Source organism: Micrasema longulum, unplaced genomic scaffold (genome assembly GCF_059751315.1).
Source record: "Micrasema longulum isolate JH-2025_06_02 unplaced genomic scaffold, ASM5975131v1 h1tg001980l, whole genome shotgun sequence".
Lineage (NCBI taxonomy): Eukaryota > Metazoa > Arthropoda > Insecta > Trichoptera > Brachycentridae > Micrasema > Micrasema longulum.
Genome location: NW_028279151.1, coordinates 9,885 through 37,881, shown reverse-complemented (window position 1 = coordinate 37,881; position 27,997 = coordinate 9,885). Strand labels below are relative to the sequence as shown.

The following is a 27,997-nucleotide window of genomic DNA, read 5'->3' as shown; positions in this document are numbered from 1 at the left end:
ATTAAAAAATATAAACAATGCGGTGTTTTCATTTATTTATATAATTCCCCATGTAGCCTCTCATTTGTTTACATTAAAGCATATCAATTTCGTAACCAGAATTACATAAAAAAGCAACATTAAATAATAAATAACAAACAAACGGAGAATAGAATGCACTACCCTACCCTGGTTTTGCATACAGACCTCGCTTCCTCTACATTCATAAATATTATGCAGGCAAAATTATTATTCTGACTTTTGTATTTCTCATTTTCTGCGTTTATTAACATTCACATTGTACATCTTTTTAGCCATTTCGTTCCAAATGTATCCTTATAGATTTTATCAAAAATGCTTGTCTCAGCCTTATATAATGCAAGGATCTCAACATTTGTGCACCTATTGCAGATAGTTTTACCGTACACTCGCTTTAGAGATGGCATTTTGACAGCATTCAGCCTACTTTCATTTTCATTTTGCCAATTCCATACTTGCAAGGCTCCTTTAAGAAAATATTTTATTTACACAAATATAACGAATTCAAAACGTCTCTATTAGTCATCAGAACTCCTGGCAACGATATATCCTCCGCAAACTTGTCAACAAAGGACTTCCTCCATCCGAATCTGCGGAACCCTAGGAATGGAAAATAATCCAAGTACTCCATCATTATTTTTATAGTGGCGTTATAGTAGAAGCGACCGAAGGATGTATACATTGACTCGGTATGAACTCTGATCATCCAAGCGAGGATGACTCGCTGAATCCACCTGAATCCAGAATAAAATAGCTGAGGATTTAGTATATTCTCTTGATCTGAAGGTCTGATATTTTGCAAAGAAGAGCATTTTAAATTATTGTTCAATTCCACTTTATTTATCTGGCCCGCAGTCGCCGAGTGGGCCCTTTTATCAACTGGGTAGGTGAAGCCTTCTATGTCGAGTAAGTGATAGGTAAAGTATATAAAAGACTTGGTGGACACCTTGACGTTGATGTACCACATGGCGTTCAGCAGTTCGACTATCATGTGGTAGAAATATTCTGGAGGGTTGTAGAGAAGTTTCTTGTAAACTTGGCAGCAAACAATTTGCGAAACCAATTTCGTTTCATCCAAAGAAGGGCGACACAAGTTATACCTAAAAGAAAAAAATGTATGGAGTTGTAGACATTTGCAGAACTTGCGTCCCTTTGTTGGCTGTAAGTAAATTAAGTTAAGTTATTACAATAAAACTCCAGGTATGCACAAATAAAGAGAAGACTCGCATATCTGGGCCATATCATGTGCGGAAGTAAATATACGCTTCTACAGCTTATTATGATGGGAAAGATCGAGGGAAAGCGTGGGGTTGGAAGGCGACAGATGTCTTGGCTGAGAAACATCCGTGACTGGACGGGAGTGCGTGGGGTTGAGGCGCTGTTCCAGTTGGCGCAGGACCGGAATGACTACTCTAGAGTGATCGCCAACGTCGGGGAGACCTGATATGGCACAGAAAGAAGATGCACAAATCCATGTAATTGGATTAACCAAGCAATGTTTTGAAAGTTTTTGTAAAATTTACTCTAAGGTAACTTTTTTATTGTTTTGAAATAATGCATTGAATTGGAATCATATTAAAAACCTACTTAAAACATGTCCAGCAAAGTTAATTGCTTTGACGAAGAAACTCGGCGAGGTTTTATTTCCCGATAATGATCCGAATATTTTCCAATCCAGATGAGTGGAATTCCACTGTACTTTATTGAATATTTGCATTCTTATAATTTACCATATTCGAAAATGACAGTCAAGTTGTGGTAGGCACTCCACATTTCCGGACCGTAGGCTGGGGGTTGCCTCGTTTGCTTTGAAACACAGAAGGTTCCGGGTTCGATTCCCGGTGAGAACACAAAATAAAATGATTTTTCTCAAGCCTGGGTGTTCTGCGATGTAATTCACCACTTTAATTGGGCCTCCTTGCCTGTTGTGGTGCAAAAATAAAATAAAAGAAGATTGTCTAAAAACTCACCACTCGCTACTGTTACTTTGTATTAAAAAAAGTTTTACTCTTTTTACCTGTCATCTATACCCAGCATGTAGCCGATGGTCCTCCAGAAGTGCGTATACCCCTCCAGGTCCTCCGAGCTGTGGTACTCTAGACCCAGCGACTGCGGCCGCAGCAGTCCTAGACCGTAGAACGCAAACTGCGTGAGCACCAGGTCCCTCTGGGAGATGTGACCCAATCCCCCCTTCTCCGAACGCTGGCTGGACCGCAAATGCCTCATCCGTACAGTCCATAGAGATTTCCATGCTCTATAAAAATGAGCAAAAGATAAAAAACAATATATCGTCGTTGCATATCAAATATGGGCCATGTGACCCGGAGCACATTCTGAGAAAATCATCAAAATGTGACTTTTTGGCATAAAGTAATTAATATTTTAATTTAAAATATTACTTTATTGAAAAACACTGTATTTTTCCTACTTTGTCCATACACAGGAGTGTTATTTTTGGTTTAGTTTTTTTTTTAAATCGTTTTTATTGATTTTCTCAGAATGTGCTCCGAGTCACATGCCCCATATTTGATGTGCAACGACGACATGTTGATGGTCTGCCTTAAAAATGGTATAGTGAAATAGATTTGAATGTAATAAGAGTGTTGCAGATGCACAACTAAACCGTCCAGTGAAAATATAATAGTTAAAGATAGGTGCGCTTTTAGGCCTGGCCTGAGTGATATCGAGGCAATTATAGCGTGTAGAATATTATCAAATTGTTTCAGCCGTGTATAATGTTCGGACATTAAAGGGACCGTTAAAATGTGCATTGTACCGCATATGTTGCCTGCGGTGGGGGTAGTGCTATTCCCTCCACTTACGGCTAACTCCGCTGAGCTCGCTTCATAAGGTCTGTAACTTGTATGAATCAGTTGGATCTGGTCTCTAAACAGTTTTATTCGTCTCTCTGCCCCGTGTGTGCTCCCGCTCTCCACTCTGCCAGACCACTCGTCCTTTTCAGGGCTATTGAGGTTGACTTGTAGTCGGTGCAGTCATGCTCCTACCTTCCACTTAGACTTTTGGTTCTGCTTGGTACGTGGTAACGCATACATTGCAACAAGTAAACACAGTTTTGCTACCATTTGTGTTCTGCAGGAACTTAAAAGACATTGAAATAGTTTTTGGCAAAATGGCTTCCAAACATTTGCGACTTTCGTTATTCTTATTATTGGCTTAAAACTTGGTATTTTTTTCATTTAACTACATACACGGATTAATATCAAATGTCACTCCTATGGCTCTCAGAGCCTCATATGATTCTGAAGTAAAATGACATTATCTAACATCATTAGCAAAGTTCACAGTGAAAGGGACAATGAAATAGTATAATTGAATTCATATTTAAATTTATTGCAACAGAGAGGGAAAACATTATTGAGAAGAGAGTATGGAAGTCTAGGCATTTACAGGGCTTATGACCTGTCGTTGGCTGGTTTCAGTGGCCACTTAATTACACACTGTAACATTCACCATTCTGCCCATGTTTAAACATCCATATTTCCTCAACTCTTCTATCACAAGCTGAAACCTTTATCATGCGCATGAGATTCATTCGGCTAAACCAAATTCAACAATGTAAGAGTATGTCCAAATGCTTACAGACTGGCTGGATTTCCTCCCTAGGGAGTTATTCATATTTAAATTTATTGCAACCGAGAGGGAAAACATCTATCCAGGCAGTCGGCAAGCATTTGGACATACTCAAACATTGTTGAATTAAATTAAATTGAAACCGCGATTTATGACAATTTTTTTTTTAAAGTGACACTAAAAAATGTTTTTGGAGATGTGGCTCTTATCATTGGTTGATTCGGAAAAACTTGTAACTTAGTTCAAAGTATTTTTTCAATTTCCCATTGCACTGAACTTCCTCATTGTGTACAAAAGTCGAAGGCTGCAGTGCAGAATTTAAATAAGTAAGAAAAACAAATTCATTTCATAGACTCTTTAATTTCTATTGTCAATTATGAGGGTTGTTTGATACACTCCACCCCTGACCTATTTCGAGGTGGATGAGAAAATGTTTTAGCACCTCATTTTTTGAAGTAGTCCCCTTGAACTTATGCTCAAAAATTTCTATAGCTTCATGGTAGAACATTTGTTCGACCACTCGGCACACAGCACATGACCTCGACCTCACGTTCCTCGAGTTTTGGGAATATAACTCGCAAATTTAGCTCTGAACGGCAGTTAAACTATATTAGCTCGGTACATAATTCATGCACATCGGCTCAGTCAGGGGACGGGCACATAAATTAGCCCTCGTAGGATAAAACAGTTGTGTCGAATGTCCGGCAATGAAATACTATAACTTACGATGTTCCCGGCCTGATGTCCTCAGTATACCAACTGTAAACGTGTTTCAGGGTAGATAAATATCTCCTGTAAGCTCCCTCGACCGACGAAGACTTCCGAGTCCCGATGAGAATAGTCAGAATACTCGGTACACTCAATACACAGACAAGTCCACACAGAGTCACTGTGAACTGACCTAAAAGGTTCCTTAAGATGTATTTTTGCCCCCTGTAATAATATTAAAAACAATATTTATATGTAACCGAGTTTATAAGGCAGCAAAGACAAATTATTCATTCTTCCTATAGAGAGATGAAGATATCGGAGATATAGACCATTTATGAGAAAGCATATGATTGTCTAGCCATTTACAGGGCTTGTGATGTGTCATTGTCCAGTTTAAGTGATCACTTTACACACTGTGTAACATAACCATTCTACTTATGCTTGAGCTTCCATATAAGATATAGGCAAGATTTATATGGCTGAATTATTTCGGAACAAACATTTGGAATTTCTTATTCTGAAAAATGGGTGTCAGTTTTATTTAAGCCCCCGATGTCACTGCGGCCTATGAAGATCGATTGTGACGGGTCCCTATAAATTAGTTCTCGCTCTCGAAGCTTAGGCCTTTAACCCTAGACACCTAACCTTCGTCGCATCGACGAATACGCTATAGCAAATGCGCCGCCTCTTTTTGCTGGGCACGCTGATGATTGTGTCAACTCAGTGCGTGCCACGGTCTCTCAAGAGACAGTCATGTCCAGCGATGTTTGTTTCATATATGTGTACAATAAACATAACAAAAACAGATGCTTTTAATTAGAATAGTTTGTCGAATCGAGCAATGTTTAGGTTTAATGGATTTTGTGCAAACCTTAGGTGTCCAGATTCGGACATAGAATATTCTTGACTTGTTATTCAGTTATATAATAATTTAGTTAATTTATTTTTATCTTAACGGTTATATAACTAACCTTTTGAATTTGTCTTCATCAAACCATGGTGGTGTTTCTAAGTTGACTTGAGATATTTCGCACTCATCACAAGGTAATCTATGAGCCTCTCCATCCAGTAGAAAGTGAATATGTTCTTCAACTGTTAACACTGGAATAAATTAAGATTTTCTCATGCAACCTTACTTACATCTTCCATGTTTTCAAAATATAGGTTGGTTCTATTAATAAAACCGGTTCTCGAAAGGTAGTAGGAATTTTAATGTACAAAAAATATATAAAATGCATTGTTGTGATGACTATTGATTGCACTCACTTTATTTTATAAGTCAGAAAATTTAATAACTAAGGTGTAATAACACAATGTCTAATGTAGTAAACTGAAGTCCCAGTTAATTTTATTCTATTATCTCAACTTTTGATTGTCATGATTTTATTTTGAAAATGTATAAGTAGAAATGACAGGTAAGAAATATTTCATATTTCTAACACACTGGGAAAAATACGGCAGAACCATAATAAAACTTTTAAAGAAACCTAAAAAATGCAGTTGTCAACTTGATTTAAAACAAAAACAACTCATGGAGCCACCATACATTTCAAAATATGTTTTCAGTTTTCATTTTTTCCTAAAAACAAATTGACATTTTTTCCTCAGATAAAGTTGCCAAGAAATCTGTGCAGACTGTCAAAAAAAGAAAATGCCTAAGTAGGTACCGAAAACACCGGGGCAAAATTCAATATATTTTACAGAAGGGGATTACAGGCTTCTCATCCAAAATATTTCTTTTTTTTTTTCAAAAATAAGCATAAGCTGTTAGAAAATATTTCGATTCAGCATTCTATAGAAGTAGATTTACACACTTCATATTTACAGGTGGGTAATTGACGTGTTTTGGACATTTCGGTTACCGCTGCAGGAGCCATCTTCAAGGTAAACACGGACAGGTGCCGTGGCGCAGTTGGCTAGATGGCCAACTATGAAACAGGCGTCGCCAGTGGCAAGAATTTATTTTTTTTCTCAATTGGTCTGGGTGTTGTAATATATTTTTGTAACATCCTTCTGTTCTCTCCCACCTGCTGACAAGCTAGGACTTCCAATTCCGCTGTTTCAGTCCAGAGCATAAATCATTTGTATTTAGTGTTCAGACATAGCAATATTTATTCAGTTAATTAGAGGCATAGGAATGAGCGAAAACATAATAAAATATGGTGTTAAAATACAAATATAATCTTTAGAATTATTAACTGTGTTTTGGGAGAAAACACGGCATGTCTAAAGCGTTATCTGCCAAGCTGCTACGTATATTAGAAGCTAAATGAGAGAAAGCAGAGAAAGCCCTTCCAGCTTCAACCCTCGTGGGCAGTATAGATTTTAGAGCATTCATAAATGTACATTTTCAATACTTCCCCAAGCAGCCCCCTAATTCATAAAGTGGTTTCTTTCTTTACAATTGATACTATATAACAGCTATAGGCAGCTTATTTTCGAAGTAGGTTGTCTGCAACCTCTAACCCCTCTTGGAATGAAAGATTAGAAACTGGTGGAGAAACATCGTCATTGTTCCTAGCAGTTAAGGCACTATTCCACCAGAGGAGAAAGAGGCACATCGTCGTCATTATATTTGGTGTTTGTATTATTGGTCTTTGATGATGACACACCAAATTGCATTCTCTGAAAAAACTCTTTTTTTACCTTGGTAGGCTTGATTTAGCAGGCACCAGTATTTTGTAGATAAATCAGTAGTGCGGTCATATTTGTGCGTTGCTGTAAAATACATCATCGCAGAGAAATGGTCAGTTCTGCACCTCATATCGAACTATTTTCTTGTAATGCCGCACACGCAATCTCGCCTCCGAGTGAGATCGGAAAATCATGTGTATAAACGGGATCTCAGTATAGTGAAATCGGAAGCTCTCTCTATGAAAAGCCTCTAAAATAGAGGCTTAGCGGATTGATCCTGTTTAGTAAATCGGAGCCTAACCTAGCCTCCAATCGCAATTTCAGCTTCATTGCGACCGGTTCGAAACGCCAGCTCTTGAAGAGCAGCATACAAAATCAACAGCTTCGGGTTGCACCATTTCTGCCAGCCATGATGCACCGGAAGTTGTAAATCGGTGAACTCATGGACACCATCGCTGCTCTCTGCAGGAGCACGGTTAGCCGGCGGCGGCGGTGGTGTCGGGGGGTTACACTGATCTTGATCCGGTAACTATATATAACTTATCGTATATTTTGTTTTGTACACCATTTTGTGAAAAAGACCTAAATTATATTTTTATGGTATTTGTTACAATTAATATGGTGTAGTTTCCGCAAACGCGAAAATGTCTTTAAATTGCGAGTTATAAAATTGAAAAAAATGTATATATTTTAAAAGTAACTCGTTTATTGACAAAAAACAACACTTTCATGTATAAACAAAACCAATTAGAAGACCCACGGTCTTTAGAACGATTTTTCAAGCACGAGAGGGAGTGCTTTCACTGTAAAACTGGTGAGGTTATATTAGCAGATAGTACTTTCCTGGCTCTCGACGCCTTGGTAATAAATTGTAAATCAAATTACAGAAGAACTGAAGATGTGCGATGATCAAGAAGCGAATCCTGTATAAAATATTATGCATGAATAATACGTTAATTTTCTTACATACCCATTTTATTCAAACTATATCCACTATGAAGGCAGATGTTAAAAAGTACTGAATACGAATTGATTATTTATTGTACCAATCACAATAACAATTTATACACAAACGCACTTGCCTGAATATTAAATTTATTTAAAATATTATATCACTTTGAAAAAATGTTATCTAAGTAATTGAAGTTGTAATTTCTCCACGGATAAGACAATGATATCTGTCTGTAGAGATGACATCACTAAATATTGTGTGAACTCTTTCCAACATCATTATCTTTTCGATTATCTTTTAATTTGATAAATTGATTTTAAATTAAAAAAATAGTTAGAGAATAACACTCATAGAATAGTAATTCAACACTGCCCCGAAATCCTGAATAAGGAAATGGAGCGGAGATAAGTCCGCCTTGTGGTAACCCTGCCTTCATTTAACAGATTATTGAAATATGCTGCATTTGGTTTACAAATTCAGAGCCGTATGCACCACTCGCCACTGAGTGTAAACAAAAACAATAAGGGAGAAAATGCGCATTATTTTTTTAGATTGCATTTTATTTATTGGGGGATTCATACAACAGAAAAATGATTCGAAATAATAACTACAATATAAAATAACTAAGCTGTAACGGACGGATAAAAATATATATTGAAAATAATATAGTTAGGGTACCAGGTATCTGTCAACTAAATGTTAGACCTACAATAAAGGATATATGCCACTTTCGTGTCTGACTTTAGCGGTACCAGGGTACTTAAGAAATTTATGTTACAGGCCCTAAAAAGAGCCTGGAGCTTAACGTTTGACTAATTATTGCAAGGTTTGCCCTAAAAAAGGCATTTGTATTCGACAAAACTAAGGTCTGCCCTAAAAATGGCATTTGTATTCAACGAGACTAAGGTCTGCCTTAAAAAAGGCATTTGTAATTGACGAGACTGAAGTCTGCCTTTAAAAAGGCATTTATGTTTGACGAGACTAATATTTGCCCTGAAAAGAACATTGTAATTGATGTGGCGTGTACGGCGGCTGTATTCGACAAGACTAAGGTCTGCCCTAAAAAGGGCATTTGTATTCAACGAGTCTGCCTAAAAAAGGCATTTGTATTCGACAAAACTAAGGTCTGCCCTAAAAATGGCATTTGTATTCAACGAGACTAAGGTCTGCCTTAAAAAAGGCATTTGTAATTGATGAGACTGAAGTCTGCCTTTAAAAAGGCATTTATGTTTGACGAGACTAATATTTGCCCTGAAAAGAACATTGTAATTGATGTGGCGTGTACGGCGGCTGTATTCGACAAGACTAAGGTCTGCCCTAAAAAGGGCATTTGTATTCAACGAGTCTGCCTAAAAAAGGCATTTGTAATTGACGAGACTAAAGTCTGCCTTTAAAAAGGCATTTATGTTTGACCGAGCCGAGTGCTGGCACCTCCTCATGTGCACTTCGGGGGAGGCGCGCCGGCCGGGAATAGTGGGGACGGTATTTCCCTCCCACTCCCGGAACAGCCTGGCGCCGGTTCGGACGCAGGTAGCGGGAGCCCGTAACGCGCCCTATATAATGTGTACACTTTAAAATAATAAATCAGTTCGCCACGAGCCTTAAGGATAATAATTATCAAGTATGTAAAAAAGAGAAGTGGGATTTTTTTACTTAGTTTATTAACGGCCGTGGACAATTTGTACAAATTGTATAACATAGTTAAAAGATAAAAATCATAGTTTAAAGGGAAAGCATAGTGAATATACACGTCGTGTCCTGGAAAGCAATGTCAGCGAGTTGATTACAAAGAAGTTATTGAACTTTTTGTTACAACACATAAAAATTCTTCACAATAGGCTCCTCCAACATCGGCTCCAGCAATTTTTCCAGGCATTGAATGCGCCACGGTAGGCCTCCTCCGGAATGCTCCCATAAGGCCGCAATACAAGCTGTTCGAATCCCCTTGATTGACAGTTCAGACGTGTTTTATTCCGTTCTCCGCCCTGTTCACCTTCCTGCACTTCGCTCTTCGCTCCGCTCTGCCTGCTGACTGCCTTCGCCTCTCTACACCACTTGGACCGGGTGGAAAGTCCTTTTCAGGGCTATTGAGGTTGACTTGCGGTCGGCGCAGCTGTGCTCCTACCTTCCGACTTTGTCTTTGACTCTGTCTGGGAGGGCGGCTTCCCACTTACGCCGGGAAGCTTGACTGCGGCAGACGCGGGTTACGAACCAGCGCACAAACACGTGGTAACGCGTACGTTAAGTACGTTTGGTGAATGCAGCCAAGGTATCGTTGGCGAGGTGGGGGGGGGAACCTTTTAACTTGTATGTAATTTTGTGTGACGAAAACCAATAAAACATTGAAAATGCACACTTTTTCAATTTGCGCGCCGTGACCGACTGCGGCATGGTACAAATGAATTGAAAATACATGTGAAATTTGAAATAATAAATATTCAGTTTGTCTCTAGTCGGCGTTTTATTTCAATAGTCAAATCGTCACCTTCGCCTCGCTCCGCTCCGAATCCCAAGACCGTTGAGCGCTCCCCCCCTGCAATCGTGGCTAACCACGTCTAGAGCTTGACCGAAGGTTCCTCCTGCTTGCAGATTGCTGTGTAAGCCAGGCTCTAGACGGGATTATCTCACGGACTAAGCAATGAGGTTCTGGGCTGCAGGCTCCCGAGCCGAAGCAGGGTGTGGGCGACCGCCGCGCGGGGTGAGGCCGTAGCCAGGTGCACGGAAGATATAGCCAAAAAAACCACCTGAGGGTATAAAAGGTGTACCACTGAGATGGACAGAACTCGGAAATAGAGACTCCTAGTAATTTATCAGGAAAATAAGTTCCTTCTGCAAGAAATACTGGTATAAGTATTTCTCATAAAGCTTTATGAGTATTTTTTATAAATAATCTACTGATTGCGTTTAGTATGCTAATGAGACAATAATTTATTAAATTTGAGAATAATTACCCTATAATAATTCAAGGTTGCAATATTTGTCACAAATAAGTATTATTTAACTTATTTGGAGTAGAGTGCATTCAACATTTCCTTATTAGACCTGAGAACTCCCGGCACCGTAACATCGTCGGTGAACATATCCACATAAGCTCGCTTCACACCAAACTTCCATATAGCCAAGTAAGGGAAATAGTCAGCATAGAACATTGTGAATATAACACTCGTATTGTAATACAATCTACCTAGAGTCGTAAAGAGCCACTTTGTATACACAGTAAAGGTTAAATACAAAGACAACTTATCACTCCAATCAAAGGAGGAATAAAACCTGTCAGGATCGAGCCCATTGTCTTGAGACATTTCTTCTACGAGTAATCCTCGGATCGAGTATACGGTTGTCTGTGGTACTTTATCCCAGTTGGTTGTGGCTATTTCCGAGTTGAGTCCGGTGAATCCCGGAACGCCCACAAGCCAGTAGGTGTAGTAAATGAAGGAGTTGGTGCATATAGAGGTGTCCACGTACCACATCCCGTCCAGCAGCTCTTCAACATGATGGTAGAAGAACTCGGGAGGGTTGTGAAGGAGTTTCTGGTACACTTGGTCACATACTATGCGGGCTATTTCAACGGATTCTTCCAGAGACTCGCGGCATAAATTATACCTAGTAAAAAAAAAAATGTTTAAATATTTATTGATTGATCGATCGATTGATTGATTGATTGATTGAATCACAAATGTAAAACTGAAATTAAAGTGTTTATCTTTTGATTCTATGCATTTTATACTTAAGGGTCAGATATTAGAAACATTGCTTTGCACAGATGATTGAACTGTTAATTCTTTTTTTTATTTTTTTTTTATTTATTTCTTAAGTTAGCTTATATTAAAACTAATATAAACTATTATGTACATTTACATCATCTATATATATTTACATTTCCTTACAGTAACTTATACATTTATTTTTAAATTCTTTCAGACACTTTTCATTCTTCATACATTCAGGCATCTCATCATACATTTTTAAACCCTTATACATCAAACAATTTTGCGACTCAGCTCTTTTCAATAATGGTAGTCTTATTTTATCCTTTTGTCTAGTAGCATATTCATGACAATTTTTGTTTAAGACAACTTTATCCTTAAAATATTTTGGTAATTTATCGTGAAAAAATTTATGTATAAATATCAACATATTAAATTACGATCAATTACGTAAATATTTATTTGACAAATTGTAGTCTGCATTACTTTACGAGCTGTTTTACCCATTACGTGATGCAGACTATGTAAGTGAGAAGTTAATGAATAGAAAGCAGATAGCTGCTAAACTGCCGATATGTACAGAAAAATAAATCCATATTATCCGCAGGTGAATTCAGACGTGCATTTGTATGGCTTCTGGGGGTGTAAAACAGTGCACGAGATCTCGCTCTAGTATAATTATTGGGAACATACAAAGTGATACTTCGAGAAATTCGCTTATCGAAATGTTTCTCAAGAAAAATTTGACGATGAGATTCGAGGGTGTTGTAATCCAGCATCCCTGCTAGAAATAATGATGGATACAAGAGAGAAATTATTTTTTCTTTAAGATATAAGGGCTACTACAAATATAAATATAAATATCAATTTCAATGTACAGTACCCGGCAGAAAATAAAGTAAGAAACAAGAATGAGACTCTTAAGAAAGAGACTGCGTCATCTCTGTTGCACGAGTCCAGTATGTATGAATGACAAAGAAGACGCTCTACAAAGCCGATTAGGCCGGCAGTCACTGATCTACTTTATTTGATGACAGATACGGGACCAGGAGAGGTGAGGGTAGTACGAGCCCCTCCCCTCTGGTTCTCTTACAGCTTGCATCGCCTAAACCTGGCACACGGGCCTTGAAAACGTGTGATTTTGTGAATAATTTATCAGTCAAGATCTGGTCTCTGATGAGTAAACATCACATTTCATTTCCATCTCTTCGCCATAGTTCTCTTCAGGGCTATTGAGGTTGACTTGTGGTCGGTGTAGTTGCACCCTTTACCTTTTAGCCCTGCTTGGGAAGATGGCCTCCTGTTAACGCCTTTCTCTCGAATCTTTCAAAAAATTAGAGCCGTCTGTCTCCAAACAAATTTATATCGGCGTTTTGACACACGGCCGGTGGCGGCGGCGAAATAATTCTAAAAATACAATCATACCGAACTCCGGTTACCCAGTTTTTAATTATAATTGAATTGTGTGATTAACTTTGCTGGACATGTCTTTAATGTGACTCTAATTCGCTGTATTATTTCAAAAGCAATGAAATCTAGTACTCATTAATCTGGATAATTAAAGTTTTACTGTATATCTTTGTTTTTTGCCGTTGAGTAGGATGCATGACGGTTTTAATTTTTTTTTTTTAAAACACAGGGAGACATGTGGGACTGTGTGAGTACATAAAATACACTAGTGTCTCGGTCCTAAGAGTATGAAACTATTTGAGTTAATAAAGAAAACAGAGATGGTTTTTTAGAAAAAAGACTAGTAATTAAGATTTCCTTTGTAACTGTATTTCTTCCTGACGCATGTAGTGCGGTCTCAGCAGCCAAACTGAGCTAGCGCCGGTTTCTCCTACCTATCTTTTATCCCCAGAAGGTAGCCGATGGTCCTCCAGAGGTGCACGTACCCCTCCAGGTCCTCGAGCCCGCAGCCGAGACCCGTGCAGTGCGGTCTCAGCAGCCCGAGCCCGTAGAACCCAAACTGGGTGAGTGCCAGGTCCCTCTGGGAGATGTGGCCCAGTTCCCTCTTTCCCGTGACCTTGCTGGCTCGTAGGTGACGGAGACGAACTGCACTCAGGGACTTCCACATCCTGAAAATGGTATTATAATTTTAGATTATGCGCAGTCAAGATGTATTTATTGGTATTTCTAGGTTTACATTGGTATAAGTCATGTTTGATTGAGCAATAAATATTATCTCAATAGTGCAAAGCTTACACTGTTCCAGGTTGAAGATGTTGGTAGTACCAGCTGTAGACGTGTTTCAGAGTGGAAAGGTATCTCCTATAAGCACCCTCTACAGATGAAGACTTCTGCGTCCTGGTGAGTATTGCCAGTATACTGGGTACAGAAAGGACACATATGAGACCGGACAGGGCCACTCCAAACTGTCCCATTATGTTCTCCTGAATGTATTTCTGCCCTCTGGAAAATAGTTCGTATTTCTTAAATAAAAATTGAGAAATTAGTATTCGTGTTATCGTCCATTTTAATCTGAGTTCAAAATTTTTGAGTGTTAACTCGTAAATAAAAAAAATGGGAATTACGTTGTACTAAAAAAGGGGTCCATGAGTCCTCTACAGTACCAAAAGACCACAACTCGGTTTTAAGTGTCTGATAATATCTTCTCAGTAACCATTACAGCGTAAACAACAGTTTTATATTATTTTAAGTCATAGCAGAGTATAATTTGTTATAGACTTGTCTAGCCTCTGCTGATGCGCTTATATCTCGTGTACTGCTTTTTGTCTGCGTTCTTCTTCCTTCAAAAATCATCAACGGTTTTTGAACTGGTTGACCGAAATGGAATGGACAACTAGACTTGGTAATTTATTCCAGTCTGAAACTACCCGACTAGAAAGGAAGTTTATCTTGGGATTGAGGTGGAATTGGGGACGATAGAGCTTCCAGTTATGACCCTGTAAATTTGTGTTGGGATTCATGTAATGGGATCATCATGTAAAATTTAAAGTTTTACTGATGAAATCATCATCATCCTTTTCTCCTCTACATTTCACTAGGGTACACCCAAAATAAACAATCAGTTCACTCAAGACACTACTACTGCGCTTTACTCTCCGCTCCTGCCCTCCGCTCCCCGCTGGACTTCGTGCTTCGCCGCTGCCTTCCGCCGTGACTGCCCTGACTGCGCTCGCCTCTTTGAACCAACAGGACGCGTTGGAAAGCCCTTTTCAGGGCTACTGAGGTTGACTTAGCGGTCAGTTCTTTCTCGGTGGCTCAGGCCCCCCATTTACGCCGGGTGGGCTGATTGACGGAACCAGGGAGACGAAGCCGCCACCCCCCCTGTAATGGGTCGGTTACAAGTGTCTCAGGAGAATTTTCGGTGTGCGTTGATTTGACTTTGTAAGAGAACGGATGCAGCAAACTCCGGTGATAATTAAGCTGCAAATAATTGGTTATTGGGAGAACTCGCCCCTTCTAGGCGGTCCTTTTTAGGATCGCCTAGGCCGTCTATGGCGGTGTACGCCTTTTCGAAGGCATCCGCGGTGCATCTGCTTTGGCGGCTTCTGACGTTGCTAAAGATTAGCCTATCATCAGCGGTGGGATGTTAACACCTCTATGTTTGAGGGCCTCAGCTGTTTTCCATGAGGATTGGTCGCCCCATCTGAGTTTGGATACTTTTTTCTTCCAGAGATATCTTTTGAATATCTTTATTTCTGATTTGATTTCGCGAATAAGTATATTATTATGCTTTTTTAAATGAGTAATTTTTAGTGTTTTTCTAATATATTATTTTTGTAATTTTAATTGCACATGTATTATCAAATCATTTGCACCGTGCCCCAGTCGTTGAAAATGGCCCTAAAAATAAATATTTGGGTAAATCATAAGAATGCAAAAATAAATAAATTAAATAAAAAAATTACTAAAATTAAAACTAAAAATCATAAGAATGCAAAAATAAATCAATTTAATGAAAAAATTAACAAAATTAAAACTAATAGCAGCAGAGTGCATCGAACTTTCAAAGATTAAAGATAAAATGTTAAATATCAAATGTAAATGTATATCCTAGCCAGAGGACGCTCCGTATTCATTTTCTAATTCACTAGTTTTATATAGATTCCCTGGTAATAATAAATATGTATGCTAATTTATGCCAGAAATTTTTATAATAAAATAAAAAAATTATGAATTGTAAACATGAATTAAATTCAAATAGAGAAGGAAAATATTTTTGAGTAGTAATATGGGACTCTAGGCATTTACAGAGCTCATGACCATATGACCCTAAATATATTGCCCAGGTGTTTTTTTTATGTCGGCCACGTGGTGTAATGGTCAGCGCGTTTGCCTACCATGCAAGAGATCTCGGTTCTATGTCGGGAGACATGGTTGATATGAAATATTTATTTAAAAGGGTGTTTTCACAACAGAATATTTCTGCGATTGGTGTACCAATGAAGTGCCCTACGCACCATTAGATGCGGAAAGGGAATGATGATGAAGATTTTTTGTGAGGAAATTCTCAATTTTCTTAGATTGTTACGAATTATATTTTTTAAACTTGTAAAATCCACAAGCTTTGATAATTTATTCATTTGAAAATCTTAAACAAACGATCCAATTAAAATATAATAACAATGATGACCCAATAGTACACTAGCATCGATAAGCTGATATTTTTAATGATGAAAAATTAACCTGCATTGATTTATTATGATGAAAAATGGTCCACAGGTGGGAAGACAGTTGTGCCTCGCAGACGCCAATTATTGTTCATAATGGATACGTCGCATTCACCTGATAAAATAAAATAAATAAAACAAGATAATGAACATAAACAAAAGGTTGAACAGCAACAGAAAGAATAAACTTTAAGAAAGTTTGCAACATACACATTGTGTCGGCATCCTGCCATCCCCCACTGCGTTCGCCTCGTTGAACAAACACAGGACACTGTTGGAAAGTCCTCGTTTCCTCCACGTTCGTACATCTTCTCATGCACGCACGCCGATTATTCCTCGTTATCTGCACCATCATTTACTTGCTCATTCGCTGTACCAAATCGGGTAAGCAGAGGCAGGCAGTGTAACATGATCATACAGGATGAGAGCCGAGGCGTAGCGTAGTAGAAAGCGAGCTGGTACCCAGAGTGGGTGTCTTTACCGAAAAGTACCAAGAAGATAGGTTAGCAGAAAGTTTAGAAGACAACCCGCATTACTCTCACTTATACTAAGAGCTAGGAATCTGCCTTATAAAGGCCACAATTAAGCGGGGATGACAAATTTAGGAGTCTCGTAGGGCTCGGGGTGAGCCCGGGTGGCTGATAGAATGCCAGAAGAATATCACCTTAGAATGCGATAGAATATGTAAGCCCGATACATTTTGTAATCATGTTGTACGAATAATGTCTCTTATCAATGTGTCATTCTAGATAGAGCTTGGACGAGTGCGTGTGGAAGGAGCGTCCTGGCGATCGTTGTGAACCAAAATATTTTTATATATAAATAATCAAAGCTTTTTTCGTGTGAGCTACAAATATAATCCGATTACCTTTTAAACTTTTCTTCATCGAACCACGGTGGCAATTGTATCTCCAGCTGGGACTCTTCACATGTGTCACATGGTACATCGTGAGCTTCTCCCCCTACTAGGAAGTTTATATGTTCCTCAACTGTTAGTTCTACAAAAAAAAAGACAAAATTGGATCTGTCAAGATTCGAACTAGATAAAATACCTAAATACAAACAAAAATTTAAGCATAGAATCAAAGGGCGTCGTCAGATTGTTGATTACTTACTTTGCGCCATTTTAACGTAAGTCTTAATGTTTGTTCATCAATATAAATAGGAACATATTAGGTTATCCTCATATTCATGGGCGCAAAAAACAAGAACGAATAATGGTTATGTCGGTTGCAATCATTAATATGTATTATTTGCAGTTTCCTGGGGTATCAAATAGTATTTATGAAAATACACGTTGCACGTTATTTTTTTTAAAGAATTATAAGAATATTTTTTATTGTGCACAATATTTACCGCAGAAAACGCTCAGATTATGTAGAGAAAACGAGCGTAAGATGTCATTAATCTATGGTGCAAGTGAAAAGATACCAAACATCCGAAAAAAACAGGTGAATCTTCTTCTTCGTTTTTTAATGGCCTTTTCACCTCTCAACTTGGGTGTTCTGGCCAATCAGGTAAACAAAAATTCAAGCTACTAATACACTCGAAACGCGTGACGAATAAATTAGTAGTATTAAGTTATATAGTATTATCTGTTACGAGCGAGGTAGTGATGGCTTCACCAGTGTAATAAAGTTACTAAGAGAAAGGCGTTTTACCCAGTTGATGAAAACGTAATTGCATTCTAATTGGTGTGTCATCGAGATTATGGGATAAGAATAGAAAATTACTTAAAAATAAATGTCGAACATTTTATTTCACTGTCCCAGCTTCGTTTTTTGATTGCAAAAAAAGACACTGTTTAGAACACTCCAGAGAAGAGGCAAAAAACCCCCGAAAAATAGAAGAAAAAATCTGTTTACGCGGTATGTCTATAAAATATCAAAGTTAATAAATTGTTGTTGTTAACCGGCCAGAAATTATCTGCCTACCCTTACAGAGGTACAGTGTGACGGTTTATTTGTTTGTTTTGTATTTAGACATTTAATTATTGAATTAATAATTATTTTAACATTAATTTACGACACCACGTTCTAATTCCAACGAGAGAGAGATATATATAGAGATAGATAGATAGTAATATATCCAAATATATATATATATATATATATATATAGATATATAAAGCGAGATGTTTTCACTTAGCCAATTTATATAGTTCAATTGATTTTTTAATATTTATGTCTTAGGAACTTTTTTTATAGTATATGTGAAACTATTTTCTGCATAAACTGTCTATGGTATATTACGAAATTTCGATTTTGTCCGTCGCATAACAGTAACAACACTATTATTCCGAATATCTAAGGAGAAAATAAGCATGAACTTCGCGCGATCTATATTCGTCAAATAATTTACTTGAGTGGCAGGTAATTTCTACCCTCGCCCAGAAATGGTACGAAAATCACTGAAGAAGTATCAAATCTCCCATTATTTAAGTCAATTGATCGTCGAGTTCGTCAGTTGGCAGAAATTTTAAATTTCGATATCTGTTTTTTGTTACCATCAGCATTTTTTTATCAATGTAGGAATTAAATCATAATGTTTTTCGCTAACTCAAAAACGTGCGTGTTGTTTATGCAGCTATGTTTGTTTACATCGCTAGTGAGAAACTGAGATTATGTTTAAAGTATAGTTTGTTATTATTATATTAAAAATGTGATTCTGAAGCCGTGACTTGGACGCGGTAGCAGCTGATCAGAGCTGAACTGTGAAGTCATCGTCGGGGAAGTATTTTTTTAAAGTTTAAACAATAATATGTTTTTTTAAGTATCAAACTTAATTTAACTTTTAGTGTTGTTAGCATTACATATTTGTGATCAGAACTAGTTCATAAATCCCATTCCAGACTTGAAATTTGAACTTTTCAGGTTGACTAAGACTGATTCGGACAAATCTGCAAATAAGTCTCAATTAGTTTCGAATTAAGACCATAAAAATGAATCAGGTGTCAAGTTGCAGTAAAATTCTAAATTTATTAGTTGAACCTTATCACCTTCTTTACTTCAGAATAGCTTTGGGTTTTCCAGATTGGACTCTGATATCATGGCTCGGGATGATAAGATGAAAGAGCGGTGGGACGACCCCAGAAAAGATGGGCTGATGATATTTTCTCTGTCGCAGGAAGAAAATGGGCAAAAAAAGCCCAAAACGGAAGATTGGAAAACATTATAAGAGGCCTATATCCAGCAGTGGCTAGTTGGCTAATGAGGTTTAGTGGTAGTTGTATGTATGTGTTTGCAGGCCATATAATGTGAGGACCTAAACTCGATGAATATCCTTAGTGTGCGGTCGCACCTGATTGTCAAATGTACGCATAGAATTCTCTCGTTCTGATTGGCCGACTGGTAAAATCTGGGCATAATGAGTATTTTTTCCAAAAAAATAACACCCGCTGAAATGTAGTTCATGTGTGTCACCACCACATGGCACCACTAGTTTCAAGTGTGTACAAATTAGTTCAAATATGCTAAAATGCGGACTTATGGGATTTGACAACGCCGGGGCTGCACTCAATTTTTAGAGAACTTTTTAGAGACCTCAGTGGCACTTGTGACCAATGTATCCCAAAACACACCCTAGTTTGCAGTTCAAGTATGAATAAAAAACCTTTCACAACTATTTAAATATATTTATTTTAATTATTTATATTATAATAAAAGCCAATCGAATGTAAATAAAACCAAGTAAGTCTATTTGATATTTCAAATCATTTGGGAGTAAGATTGGCACTTTTCGCCCTCTTTTTCCTCTGACTTCTATTCTTGTCAGATTTTTTCCTATTTGTATCTCTATGTCAGTTAAACTGTTTTTAATCTCTTCTTCAACACACTATTCTCTGGTTTTTTGTAAGTGCCCAAATCCATACGCTCAACTTCGCCGGAGCGACGCCTATTAAATAATAGCTGTAGCTAACGCGCTACCGGCGTCGTGTTGTGGTTCCGCTGCAGTCACTAACGCACACGTCCCGATCCACTGGTTGTAAGGTTGTATTTTAACGTAACTGGTTGTATTTTAACGTATGAAAAAATAACCATCACAAAAAATTTAAAACTTATAAAAAAGACGCAACAAACGTCCCATCACGATCAAGGATTAACATTGATGACTTCTAAAATTATTACTCTATGAGAAAAATGCGGCGTTGCAATTTATTATCGAGAGTGTTAATTGTAAAGCGAAAATAACAGATAAAATGGAGACGTTGTGTAAATACATACTAATTTTTAGTAAAATACGGACGGTGTGTAAATTTGACATGTAATTCGCGAGAGTACGGACAGTCCTCACAAAATTTTTGGTCCCCACAAGACTTATTTTTGTCAAAAACTTTGACCCCCTCCATCTCTGTCTCCAGTGAGTGTTTAAATATTCCGTATAAAATCGTATGCAAGAAAGAGATAGGACTACGTTGCCGATGAATTTACACTCCTCTAAGTCTGTTATAAAGGTAGGACCGCACCACTTAGGTTTTAGTACAGGTGCCCACAATACTCGCCCTGCGAACAAGGGTGTGTGTGTTTGTGTTTTTGTAAATAATTATGGTTTAGGTTGTGTTGGAGGATCTGTGGAGGATCTGTTTGAAGCATGGGCATTTTGAAGGTGTTTTTGCATTTTAGTTTGCAAGACTTGAGATGGATGGGTTCGGCTGGGTTGGGATCTCAGCGTATATTGATGTATGCTCTAATAACATATTTAATTTATAAATTATTTAATACATAAATGTCTTAACCTAAAGTTGGATTTTTTATTTTTCTTCATAAATGTTTTTTCCGACAACAACAACAACAAACTATCACTCAGTTTCACCGTAGGGTTTCCACATCCAAGTATTTTAATGTTTTTTCCCATATCCTAATAATTTTTTACTGTCTTATAAATATAAAATATAATTTTGCGACTTAATGGTAGTCTGATTTTTACATTCTCTCTGGCAAGTTGGCTTTGATAATTTTTTTTCCAAAATTCTGTGATTTTTTAGAACAAATAATTTTAACACATATAAATATTATTAAATTGATTTTCATATTCCAGTGAAATCCTTTTGTATAATTAACTTCGTTTAGAAATTTATCGCAACACAGGGAAAACAATTTAGAGAACAGAATATGTCTAAACATTTACATGTCATTGGCTGGTTTAGGTTCCATCAATTAACCTTTGTGAATGGAAGGGTAGAGGAAATGTGAATGTTTAAACACAAGCAGAATGGTGTGATAAACAGCTTTACCCTTTTCTCCCTGATGGTACAAATTTGTCCTGGTATAAATAACTAATATCTCTTATATGAAAATGTAATTGATTTAAGACAGTCCTATGTAGGGTTTACAATCTTAAATGACTTTGATAAGAAGTCATAGTTAATTAATTCATATCTAATTCGAAGTGGTTCTTATTATTTTTTTCAAATCATTCCAAGAGTACATTGGTATGAACTTTTCCAACTGGCAAACACCTTGTTGGAGCTGATTACATCGGCCGCTCTGTATATTTCATATAGCTTCTTATTGTAGCAATAATGGCTATGGTTGTTTTCTCTGTTTGTGAATTATCAAATAAATAAATCAATAGAATAGATACTACTCGGTTTGGGATTTGTAAATGAAAATGGAATATGAGGTGCAAACATCCCCAACCAAAAAACTATACATCATCGTGTCATGCAGCATATGTTGATGATCTGTTACATGATGGTAAGTGATCAGGTAAAATATTGCAGTGTAAAACCATCTTGTTAATCAATATTTCATGTCTACTTTCTAAGGGATAGAACCCAGGACCTCAAGAATAGTAAGCTAATGCCGAAACCGATAAACAAGGTGGACTTACCTCCATTTGATTTATTTACTCAGGATTCTTAACACTCATTCTGGTTCTATTTCACACATAACTGTCTGGACACTGAAAACAAATAAATGATGAATGAATTTTATGAAATCTTACAACTAATGATTTTTAAAATCTAAATTGTTAGACTTAGCAAGTCTGGATATAGATACATCATAATTATTTTCCTATCCGCAACTAGTGTATTCCAACGGTGCTCCGATTGTAGCGTATCTCTATCGTTTTATATCGAGATGATCAGTATTACGCTTTAGATTTAGTAAGTTCAGGGGCAATCAAATATTGTAAAATAAAATCACTTTTTAAACTAATATTGTAGTGATGGTGAGCAAATGTTCTAACCGACCATGAGCGGTATTTTTTTTTTTTACACTTATGTCACAACTGGATAAGTACAAAAGTACACCCTTTGATACTTAGGATAGTTATATTTTATTTAATTTATTGTGTATGCAGACAATTGGTAGAATTCCATATTAAATATAGTAAATTTATCCAAAATAAAACACGTTTATTGTATTTTAATTCTACTTTATTTTTAATAATATACAAGACGCGTTTTGGCTTGTTAGAACATTTTCAAACCAACTTAAATATTTACAAAGTTTTTTGTACACTAAAAATAATTGCTGTTCAATGATTGAGGATTTCTAGGTAAATATTTAATTCTGTGCTTCCTATGAAAAGTAATACGAGTAAAAAATCAACACTTTACAGGAGAACAAAAACAATATTTTTAAAAATCTAGTTCGTAAACTCAGTGGGCTAGGCTACACATAAGCACTTTCTTTTGTAGATAAAAACATCCACTTTCACTGTGCATTTTTTTTAAGTTTTAAAGTAATTCACGAAAAACCTTTAAGTTGTACCTATTTTTATTTCCAAAATGTGTTAAAATTACATGATACAAGTTCAGTTAAATTATGCTGCACATATAAGTTGTCTTTGTGTAAACTGATATAAAAAAAGTAAAAAAATAATTCATTAGATTATGTTCCTAACACAATGTTGCTCAAACAAATGATAAAAATACTACCCCAAAGATCAGATTGTTTTACTTATAATAGTATAATTTACCTGAATCGTATCAGTTTTTTCAAATTCTAATCTTTTGAAATATGTGTTAAATGATGCAAGGCAAGTTATACCCCTCATTAAAATACATATTTACTGTCTAAATAAATACAAATTTTAGAAAAATAATTAACATTTATCAAACTTCTTCAAAATCATTAATTCATTTACAAATACGGTACAGTTTTATCAAAATTCTTAAGAGAGGTAAATTGAGATATTTTTAAAGGCAAGTAGTTTTAAACTTAAATATTAAGAAATGGCACAGATCAATCTTATGCTATAGATATATATATATATATATATCATAATAAGCAAAGTCAACCTACTCAGTGCAAAACATAGTATCACAACCATTGTCTAAATCTTAAAAAATCTAGAAAAATAATAAACCTAACAAAATTGCTAACACGTCAAAACTTACATAGCACAGTTAACAGCTGTCAACCTATCCTATAGGCAGTAATTCCACTCTATGAGATGGGCAGTTTGTCGTAAATGAATAAAGAGAACAAAAAACTATGTAGGTATTTAAATCAAAACAAACCTTACAAAAAATTCGGTGGTGAATAGAACTAATATTTTGTGTCGGAGCTAAGAAATTTTTAAATAATGATGATGATGATGAGAGTAATGATCTAATTTGGGCCTGTATTATGGGAAGTTATCAACAAAAAAAAAATTACATTTTCTGTTTGAAAAATACAATACGCATACTTTTTTTTTTAACATATTCAATCACAGGTTACTTGAATAGGATTTATATAGTATTTGTAAGATTCATATAGTAGTTGCAATATGGTAATGATGATGAGTGACGGTGTGAAAATATACGAGAAAAGCCTTCTGTGTTATTTATTTAATAGAATATAAACGCTTTAATACAAGGTAAAAAGATAACTCACTCATAGACAAAATGATAACAGTTAGTAGGTCAAGTGGCTATCTAAACAAGCCAATGATAGGTCATAAGCCTTGTAAATGCTCTTCACAGTTTATGCATTTATCCAAAATAAAATATTGAAGGTAATTTTATTAAGATTGAGGTGGAAGAACAACGAGTTTTGAGGTAATTGCTGTTAAGGTTTTTGAAGTGTTTTCAACCTGTGTTTAGATTTGTTTTTAAATGTTTTGTTTTATAATACGGCCTTTTGAATGAGTCAATGTAGTAAGTCAATCTTACATCTGATGAATAAGATGAGTCAAGTTGTACATTTTCTTTACCAGAATCAGAGATGAACTTAGAGGTATGTAGATATTTTTGCATGCTGTGACATCTATATACAACCTAGAGTGACTATTTATTGTATGATGCTAGCAAAGGTATCTAGTATACTAAATATGCATTGGTTGGATAAGCGACCCAATGGATGACAGGTTGTTGTTCCACCTGTCCCCAATTTTCCTTGTTTTCAAAACTTTTGTACGAAGGATTTAAATTTTAAAAATTCCTTATATTTTTCTTATAATTACTATTATTGCCTTGTATAAAATTTAATTTTGCTACATGGACTTTTTTACTAATTTACTTTTCTTTTTTTTTCTTACAATGATATTGCAAAGTTTAATGTATATTTAATGATGCTTAGGCTTATTTCCATACGAATATTATATTATATTTATAAATGATTATTTTTCTTTTACTACTCACTAATTATTAATTTATGAAACTGTATTCAACTGAATCCATCCATGCTTAAGACATTTAAATAATTTGACAGTTGTAATTCTACAGAAATAGAATAATGTATATATAGATGAACAAATTATGGTGTATAATCAATTATAAAAAGATAGTTAAACATATATTTTATATGAAAATGTGTTCTTTAATACCTGAAAAATTCAACACATTCTTTGTTTCTCATCAAGCTCGATTAGATAATAATTTCCTTTTTTCAGCAATATTTATTTTTTCTTTCAATAAATCATTTTATCCATGACCAAAACTTTAAATTACGCAATTATCTATGTAAAATCGATGCATCTCATTGGTTGAAATCGGAGACAGTGGGAAAATAAGCAGACGACGTACTCTTAAAAAGAGGAAACGTCATCGACTTAAAAAAAAAAAAAAAAAAAAAAAAAAAAAAAGTCCACAACGAACGTAAAGGAATGCAATGTGACGCGACGCGACGTGACGTAACGTAACGTAACGTAGCGCAACGTAACGTGACGTGACGCAACGCAGGGCAACGCGTCGTCCGGTGAAATTTTTCAGGCTGCGGTTTCTGTCGGTCTCAGATTTTGTTCAGTCGTGGATGATGTCGATTCAAAAGCTAATTTCGACGGCCCTTCAAATTGAAATGAATTATAAAAGTTTGACTGAGCTTTTGAAAGTTTAAGCTCAGTTCCCAAAATGAAAAAGAGGTTTTTAAACTTCCGAAAAGGAAATATAGAAGCTCAAAATAAGACAAAGATTTTTAAACTTCCGAATTAGAAATACAGAAGCTCTATAACGTAACGTACACATAGCATAGAATATTATGCAATACGATACTTCCAGCGCGGCGGAACTATCGTAAAGCAAAAATTATCTAGGGCGATAATTGCACGGGAAACATTCAAATTTAAATTTATATTATGCACTCTATTATATATCAAAGCCATGACCAACGCGCTCGCATAAAAGTTGAATCCGAGAAAGACGTGTAAATTTTTATCTACGTTAAATATAAAATAATGTTTTATCTTAAGGAATTAATCTAGCGAATATGGGCACTGAGCATAGCACAGTAGTACACAGTATTTGTACGGGAATGGCTGGCTATTATGAAGGGTGTGTATAAAACGGTATAATATTCCCAATGAATCATCTGAAAAGGAAGTTCATTATTGACACCACGTACAGAAAACAAAACAAGGCAACGGGAAACAAAAAACAAACGCTACATAATACAACAAGCACATCAACGCCACAATAAGTACATTATTTATGTGACCCCTTGTTTATTTTTTTAATATAATATAGAATAGTAAAATTAAAACCTATGTAAACACAAAAGTAGTCATATCATAAATCATCAGCAAAAATAAAAAAACAATTATGAAATATTTTACACAATCATGAGTAACTAGCGCCATCTGTTATAAATGAGAAAATAATATAAGCAACGATTGCCCGATGGCCGGCTGAACATTATCCCGTTCAACAGATGGCACCTTTCATAATCGTGGAGGGACACGGACGACGGTCGGTCTGTATGCCTGTAACTGGCCTACGGTCAAATGATTTGCTATGTGGGTAAATTCATAATCCATCTACGGATATATCTGCATATTTATTCATAACCTGTCAACGTAGTATCCGAACACTTCCGCGTTGTTATTTTCACATATAAATTATAGATAGATATATAAAACATAAGTGCATGGACAACATACAATTCAAGAAAAACAGTATATTACATATTTGAATTGAACAATTTGTTGAGAAATTGTAAATTTGCTTTCGCTTCGCGCGAAAAAAACAAAAATGATATTTTTATTACATAAGTACATATTTTCTTTGAACGTTTATTATTTTTATTTTCTTTTATTTAGGAAACATACAGTACAGTTACAAAGTTTAATATTTTACACAATTAGACTTAATTCTAATGGACCAGTGAATTTTCCATATTATAAAGCAATTATATGTAAGGTTAATGTTATGAAAGTATAAAAAAGAGAAGGAAAAAGAAAAATATAAATGAAAGTTGTTTAAAAATGAAAATTTAAGTGAAAAAAAAAGATATTTTAAAGTTTGTAGTTTGTAGTGAGTATTTACAAATGGAAATAGTAATTAAAAATTGAAATAAAGAATGAAAAACACGCTCAGATGTAAAAATAAATTAAAATAGTAATAACATTTTTTAAAAAAAGGAAAAACATAAATATACACATATTTATTTTAAGGGATTCAAAGAAACGATGAGAAGAATCCTTAAGTGAAATATAAGACAGTAAATGTTGGTCAATTTAAAAAACATCTTCAAAATTAAACTCACATTATAGTAAGAGCAGCAATATATTGATTTTATTTACATATATAATATAAGTAATTAAAAGTAGTTTAAAAGTATAAAAACATGCCAATGCAGCAGAGAAAAAAAAAGAAAAAATAAAGAAGGAATAACAAGTATTGCAAGTAATCTTTAAAATTTGAAAAAGCAATATAAGTAGAAGATTTTAAACCAAGAGAAGTCGATAAAATTTCATTAAAGCGATTTTAGTAGTAACACAAATTTCAAATGAGAAATTTGATTTATAATAATAATATATTAATTAGGCAACTACTTATATTGCAAGTAAATGAATGAATAACAATAAATATAATATGTCACCGCACATAGTAGGTAAATAATAATTATTCTTCTTCTTCTTAGTTTTCATAAAAAGGTATGTAATAACATGTAGGTATTAACTAATTACCTGACAGTTAATATTGTTTTTGTAATTATCGAAATCAAAGTCAAGTGGACTGCCGCATTAGAAAAAGAGAGAAAAATAGTATATTAATAAAATTCAGTAGGTAATATAATGAACCGGAGAAGGATTTATAGTCATATTATAATAAAATATAATATATTACAGTAGGTACTTACGCCTACCCCCGCCCCCGATTGTCCTGCTGGCCGGCTGGTTCCGCCACCTCCGCCGCGCTCCCCGCGCTGCACTAATTTGAGATGATCCTGTGTTTTAAATGGATATTTATTATTATCCTATTCGAATTTCCAATCAGTCACCTTCGGACCTCGGTGCACGGAATCTCGGGGTAGGTCGGCCGGCCGGCCGGCCGCCCGCCCTGTCGCGGAAAATATTAACGCGGGTTGGTCGGTGTC

At 35.8% G+C, this 27,997-nt stretch overlaps 1 protein-coding gene across 25 annotated transcripts; it reads right to left on the bottom strand.

Moving 5' to 3' along the window:
* Positions 1–13: 13 nt before the first annotated feature.
* On the bottom strand, positions 14–27,987 carry LOC148273336 (uncharacterized). Of its 25 annotated transcripts, XR_015824606.1 has the most exons (9): positions 17,366–17,671; positions 17,119–17,248; positions 13,819–14,025; positions 13,458–13,691; positions 11,372–11,509; positions 5,292–5,421; positions 4,336–4,542; positions 2,036–2,272; positions 14–1,118 (listed from the first exon to the last, which is right to left on the bottom strand). XR_015824606.1 is itself a non-coding variant. In XM_088238877.1 (8 exons), the coding sequence occupies exons 5-8, from the start codon at positions 13,995–13,997 to the stop codon at positions 9,342–9,344; spliced, it is 669 nt and encodes a 222-aa protein (XP_088095003.1). In that variant the 5' UTR covers positions 13,998–14,025; positions 16,267–16,365; positions 17,119–17,248; positions 22,083–22,154; positions 25,011–25,115; the 3' UTR covers positions 7,641–9,341. The 25 variants fall into 25 exon arrangements, 19 of the variants coding, with proteins under 19 accessions (XP_088094983.1, XP_088094984.1, XP_088094985.1 ...); XR_015824607.1 differs by lacking the exon at positions 11,372–11,509; XM_088238877.1 differs by lacking the exons at positions 14–1,118; positions 2,036–2,272; positions 4,336–4,542; positions 5,292–5,421; positions 17,366–17,671 and adding exons at positions 7,641–9,459; positions 16,267–16,365; positions 22,083–22,154; positions 25,011–25,115.
* Positions 27,988–27,997: the final 10 nt, after the last annotated feature.